This window comes from Cariama cristata, unplaced genomic scaffold, assembly GCF_000690535.1.
Source record: "Cariama cristata isolate BGI_N322 unplaced genomic scaffold, ASM69053v1 scaffold45287, whole genome shotgun sequence".
In the NCBI taxonomy this organism is placed as follows: domain Eukaryota; kingdom Metazoa; phylum Chordata; class Aves; order Cariamiformes; family Cariamidae; genus Cariama; species Cariama cristata.
This window is the reverse complement of record NW_009628034.1, coordinates 764-6,752: the sequence shown is the minus strand read 5'-3', so window position 1 is coordinate 6,752 and position 5,989 is coordinate 764. Positions and strand designations below refer to the sequence as shown.

General features: G+C 42.3%; 1 protein-coding gene across 1 annotated transcript in view; it reads right to left on the bottom strand.

Annotated features, from left to right (window-relative positions):
- Window positions 1-1,398: 1,398 nt before the first annotated feature.
- The window catches only part of RFNG (RFNG O-fucosylpeptide 3-beta-N-acetylglucosaminyltransferase), a gene marked incomplete at its 5' end in the record, with an annotated part of 5,351 nt that continues 760 nt past the window's right edge, over window positions 1,399-5,989 (bottom strand). The window contains 7 exons of the mRNA XM_009704620.1: window positions 1,399-1,465; window positions 1,687-1,772; window positions 3,155-3,320; window positions 3,411-3,499; window positions 4,524-4,677; window positions 5,067-5,169; window positions 5,684-5,732. Coding sequence (XP_009702922.1) covers window positions 1,399-1,465; window positions 1,687-1,772; window positions 3,155-3,320; window positions 3,411-3,499; window positions 4,524-4,677; window positions 5,067-5,169; window positions 5,684-5,732 — 714 coding nt within the window. The remainder of the gene's footprint in view (window positions 1,466-1,686; window positions 1,773-3,154; window positions 3,321-3,410; window positions 3,500-4,523; window positions 4,678-5,066; window positions 5,170-5,683; window positions 5,733-5,989) is intronic.

Genomic DNA, 5,989 nt, shown 5'->3' with positions numbered 1-5,989 from the left:
ATTCAGCCTCAGACTCTAGCACTAAACCAGCAAGTATTTTCTGAAGAGTTTGTGAGAGTAAACAGTGGTTTTGCGAAGTAATTTTTTGTGCTATTTTTCATGTCAGGTAGGAATGGCCAAAGTTTGGGCTAACAGAAAAGTAAACATATGGAGCCTCATTTCTTCCACTTCCAAAACTAAGCTTACTTTATTTAAAAAGCAGCAGCAGGTGATAGGTGATACTGCTACAGCATTGAACTTCTGCCTTTGTGTTGAGTGTGCAGTCTCCTTTTAGTGATTGCATGAACTATTTATTGAAACATTAAGAAGCAGAATGAAAATAAACACTGATCTAGACCTTAAGGTAATCAAAAGATTATCTGAAGAAGCTGAAGTGGAGTAACCACAGTCATACAATTAAAGGTCCTCAAATGATACCATCAAAAACTTCCTCAGGGCATTAGAGCTATCTAGCATTCCTCCTCCCTCACAGAGGGCAAAAGATACAGCACAACTTCAGAAACAGGGTGTGTTTCATCAGCCAACAAGCATGCTCTAGCTCATACAACCTGCTGTGGGCAAAGCAGGAGAAATGATTACCATCTAGTTTGGCAAATATTTATTCAGTACCAAATATCAAGGGAATAGTCTTGGACCTGGCAGACCACCATCATAATCAACAATCACTGCAATTCAGCTGGTAAGAGAGCCAAATCTCGCAATCACCTCCATGGGAGGTACACATGGACTACAGGGGAGAACGTGCACTGTAAGCAACTCTTATCCAGCCAGTCCTGAGTAAGCTTACCCTTAACACAGGGTTTTCCCATGACAAAGGCTTTCAGCCTTGTTTACCCTAGTGATTCCAGGATTTCTGGTGTTTATGAACAGACCCTGTTCTGGCCCACGGATGGAATTCTAATATGGCAGGCCACAGAAGCTCTTAAATAATTCTGTTCCCAATACAGACAAGTGAAAACTTCCCCTCTCTTGTCACCACGGAGACTACAGTCTGCTATAGCACTCCAGCTTCAAGACAACGGCCTCTAATAGCCCCTAACAGTAGTATGAATGCTATCATTCCAAATACTGCATTTGCCTAGGATTTGACCAAGCACAGAGTCACATGACGTCAGATGGAAGTGTAAAGTGACTCGTACACATATGACTGTAGTCATTATACAAAGAGCCAGTGGACAAAAAACCAAGGATTCTTCTTGGAACATCCTAGGCTGAAGCTGAACAAACCACACCTTCTCGCTTTTGTAGAGTCCTTCTACCTCCTTTGTAGATAGCTCTGGTTGTCTCCCAGAAGAAGAAAAAAAAAAAACAAAACAAAAACCAAAACAGCAAGAGTCCAACACAACTCCTGTCTTATGAAAACAAGGTAGGATACAGGTGCCGATGACTGGTAAAGAATTATGACAACTTCTTAGCAGGGCACCAAATAGTGTCAGGATAGAGCAGACAATGGACAGATTTAAATCTGTGAAAGGAAAAAAAAAAATTAGATTGGAATTCTCCATAAAAGGAATGTAGTAACATTGAATGTGCAGCAGTCCAATAGAGCAGAGAGGGTGGGTCCACCTGCCTTGAGCACAGCAATGAGCTGACATGAGAAAATAACCCCATTAGTGGGTTTGATCATCTTACAGTTGATAAACATGAACAAGGCAGGGAGATCTTGTTTAGGAAGTGGACACTTACCGGGTTGGATCTTGCTGAAGGCCAAACACTCCTCCCACACTCACAACATTGTGTTTGTTCTCCGGGTCTCCGTAACTTAGGGTTACCTGTAAAAGCACGTAAATGTTCAGAAATTGTAACACTAATGCAGAAAAACAGAGTTGGGATAGCAGGATTGTTAATGAGGTATGAAAAAAAGACTCCAAGGATCCTGTCTAATCTGAACAGTGGATGACATTTGAAAAAACATTGGTTAGTTTTGACATAAGCAATATTGGCACTGAATGGTAGCTATCAAATGGACCACCACTGCTCATCTAAAGGCAACGTGGGAGAATAAACAAAGGAGCGGAAAGCTGCATTGCCCTGAAGGACATGATGTGTTACAACTGTAAGCTTTGTAAGGGCATTAATCCTGCTAAAGTCTGTACCTTCACTAAATAACATATGTTCATCCTCACCAGACACTGCCTGAAGTTTGCAATAGTAGTGTCTTAGCACAGAGGGAGAACAGAAACATTTGGGTATTAAATGGCATGCAAAAGACTGCCATATAACAAAACCAGCAACAAAATTTAGATCTCTGGAACTCCAACTCAGTGCTATTCTTCCACAAAAGCGCTGTATTAAGAAGTTTTCAGGTGCCAGGTAGAAGACGACTTATATTTTCTTTCTAATTGTAGATTTCCTGGATTTTGGGTTAGCTGTTACAGTCTCAGGGAAACAATGATCACCAATGAAAGGCTGTATTCAGTCTAAAGTTAAATTCACTAACTTGAAGGAGGTTACCTCACGCTGGAATTTGGCCCCAAGTGTACATTTCTGCTGGTTAATACAATTGCCAGGAAAATATAACCAAGCAGTTTGTAGGGACAAAACCGCACTCTTGTTTTTTCATGGTGCCAAACAGCAAGAGGTGGACAAAGCTTCTGGATAGCCTTATAGCTCCATCTACTGCCCATGAGTAAAAACGTACTCCAGCAATTAAAAATAAAATACTTGATTTTTCACAGGAAACATTAAGTTTGTTGAGATTCAGACTCGATCGAACATTTAACTGTCTTAGTTATTGAAGAGGTACTTGCTATAGCTGCGACACTGCTCTTTTTGAACAGCATGAACTAAGACCGAGACTTTGTTAGACAAAGATAGAAATACTTTCTTACATGGCAGGCAAACTAAACACTGCCTCCTTCTAGACTTGCTGCTACTGTGACTCATGGAAAGTCAGAGTTTAGAAGAAGATGAGGAACACCATATTTAGGCTTAATGTAGCAGGATGTGTCCCCAAAGGAGGGGACAGCTACATGACCTAATTGGCTAGGGTGAAAGTATGCTTTTTACCTAGATGAAGGAATTGAACAGAACACAGCTCTGAGCGAGTCTGTAGACGTTCTTCTTTGCTGAAGAGTGCTACGTCTATGGAGAGTACTCTTTCTGATCAGACTGAGGTGTAATTATGAGAACAGGACATGAGGCTTAGCCCTACCTGCTGCAGCACAGACTCGCCTTGTAGCCTCTGCAGATTTTCCAGATGGGAATGGAACAACGGGCTGTGCAGTAGCTTTACCTCCAGCAGCCCTTCAATGATGTAGCCAATAGTGCAGTCGTCAGGAAGACGCACTCTTTCTGCAGTACTGATGAAATTACCCAGGCTGTGAGACAGAGCACAGGAGACAAGATGAAATATGCTTTAAAGCCTGCCAAACACATATTGATGGAGCTCAGCTAGAGACAGTGTTTACCTGGCCCAGGGACTCATCTTTAGGGCAAGACCTCTGCTGATACAGAACCCTGCTCCACCTGTGGCAAACCAGAATTTCACGGTTGTCTTCTGAAGAGCAACAAGAAAAATACACAGTAGTTACCGATAATCAGCTTTTTCCATTTGGCTGGGCAGGGAAGGGAACTTGAGGTTCTATTGGATATCACATACTGCCCTTGAGTCAGAACAAGACTACAGATTAATTCCTATTTCTTTAGGCTGCTGAAAGCCCAGCTAGCTGCTCTCTCAAATCAAACTCTATCCTGGAACCGACAGCAGGTGAACCATCAAGTTAGCACAACTGAGGTAGCATACATGAAATGGGAAACTATAGTCCCACTCCTAACCAATTCCATCTGTTCCCATGTCATTCTAGCCAAGGGTCACAGCCAGCACAGTGTTCCTGAGGAAATTAAATGTGGTCCATTAGTCACTTGGCTCCATGTCCAAGGAGACTATTTTGTTGTGCAGAGTCTTCCCTAACAAGCTCCTTTCTAACTGACTTTCTGGCCAGTGGATCGGTTTATCTTTAGGCCTGTCAGTACAGGCGACTTGGAGAAGACTTGTCCTTTAGTACATGTATCTTGTGACTGAGATATGTTTACTTCCACTTCTTAGAAACCATTCAATATTGGAAATGCCTTATACACGCAGAGAGCCTTTGTCACCCATCTGAGGTTGGTTCAGATGATGACAATGTGATACTGCCCTCAAAACAAACAAGAAAGCCCAAACCCCAAAACCCTAGAACAAGGAACACTGCCCCCAGAACAACTAAAGGAAAAGAAAGAGTCAAGATGGGGAAGCCCTACTCACATCAGTGCAAGGGATGATCACCAACATACGTGAGTAAAGGAAGAGAAACAGACATGCACGCGAGATCAGATCAAAGGTTCATTTAACCCAGCACCCTGTCTCTGAAAATGACCAGTGCGAGGTTCATTGCTTGCAGATTAAATCACTTGTTTTTATGGGGGAATCCTATGAACTCTCAAGGTTTTAAAAGCTTAAAGGTCAGGACGTCTCTCAGACTTAGGTTTTAAAAGCTTAGAATGTCAGGATGTTTCTCAGACTAACTGCAAAGTTTACTTACTGATCCATCACTTTGGACATGGTCAGCTGCTTCAATGGGATGGTCCAGACTCGGTCGCCCCACATAGACATCCTGGCTGTGTGAGAAGGCAGATAAAAGACGCAGGAGCGTCTGAGGGTTCACATAGTTGTCATCATCCACATGGCAAAACCACCTTCAAACAAAACAAAATAAAGAAGTTACTGCAGAGCACTGACAAAGAAATGAGTTATAGATTTACAGCTGAGTCTTAGTCCTTCAGGCTTGGAGCAGGAAGTATTTCCCATTGTCCTGAATTACAGGATTTGGAAGCTGAAAGCATCCACAGAGCCTCATTCTGGAAAGAGGCTGAAATTAATAACGCCCTTTCGATTACCATCCTTTCCATCTTTCAGATGATGCTTGTTTATAAAGACTGCTTCATGTTGTGCTCCCTTCCCCATGCTCATCACCACGTTTTAGCTAATACTCCATTCCTTACTGGAACAGAAAAGGTTACTCAAGTTTCCTCTGAACACAGAGCTGGAAGAAACAAAGTCAATCAGAACAACGTGTTTCACCTACTTTTGCCCAGATTCCAGGAATTTATCATATTCCACAGACATCTTGCAGCAGAGAGCTTGCCGGGTATGGACAGCAGAACAGTTGGTGTTGATCATATGATCCCCTAGAAAAATAAAGATCAGTCCTTTCAGGTTTGAGAAGCATGTGTAGTCCAAAAAAAGACTACAAAAGAAGTGCACATTTGGCACTAATACTGTACATCTGAAGTGCATATGGTGCACACATGGAGAGCAAAGTGCAGGGCAGGCAGGGCTCATGGGTTATGTATACGGCATGCAAGCTGTAGAGTACATAAAAATGTGTTGAGTGCAGGGTATATAAATAGTGCCATGAGACTGTATGAAAAGGAAATACCTAATATAACTTTGGACCAGATAGACTGAAGCTTACTAACAGGAAGGAAGTGGGTGCAAAGGCAAACCCAGTATTCAGGAAGTTCCAGGCATCTTGTCCAGGTAGTAAGTAGGAACAGCTTATTCTCCTGTGAAAGGAGAAGTTTTCTCCATCTTAACTTCCCTAATTGCTTGTACAGCATGAAATAAGGACTTCTGGGGAAAGTGTGACAGAAACAAAAGTCAGTTATAACAGACAGCATGCACCTATGCTCCACAGCTTACCTGCTTTCAGACGTAGCTCCTGATCCTCCCAGTCTGTGAATATAAATGTCTGTGGGAGACAAAAAAACACTATGTGTACATTTGAGAATTTCAGAAGCTAATTTCAATTTTGCTCTGCTGCAGTCATAATTCTGAACATTTTGTCGTTAGTTTATTTCACAGTAGCTGTTTGGAGTGGGCTGGGGAGCGGTGGTGAAGTGAACTGCAGCAACCTCAGCCCTTGCTGTATTTGCATTGCAAACCAGAAGAGTTTCATTTCAGTAAAGCATCCAAGATTTTACCCTCCTCATCTCAGTGTACAGACAA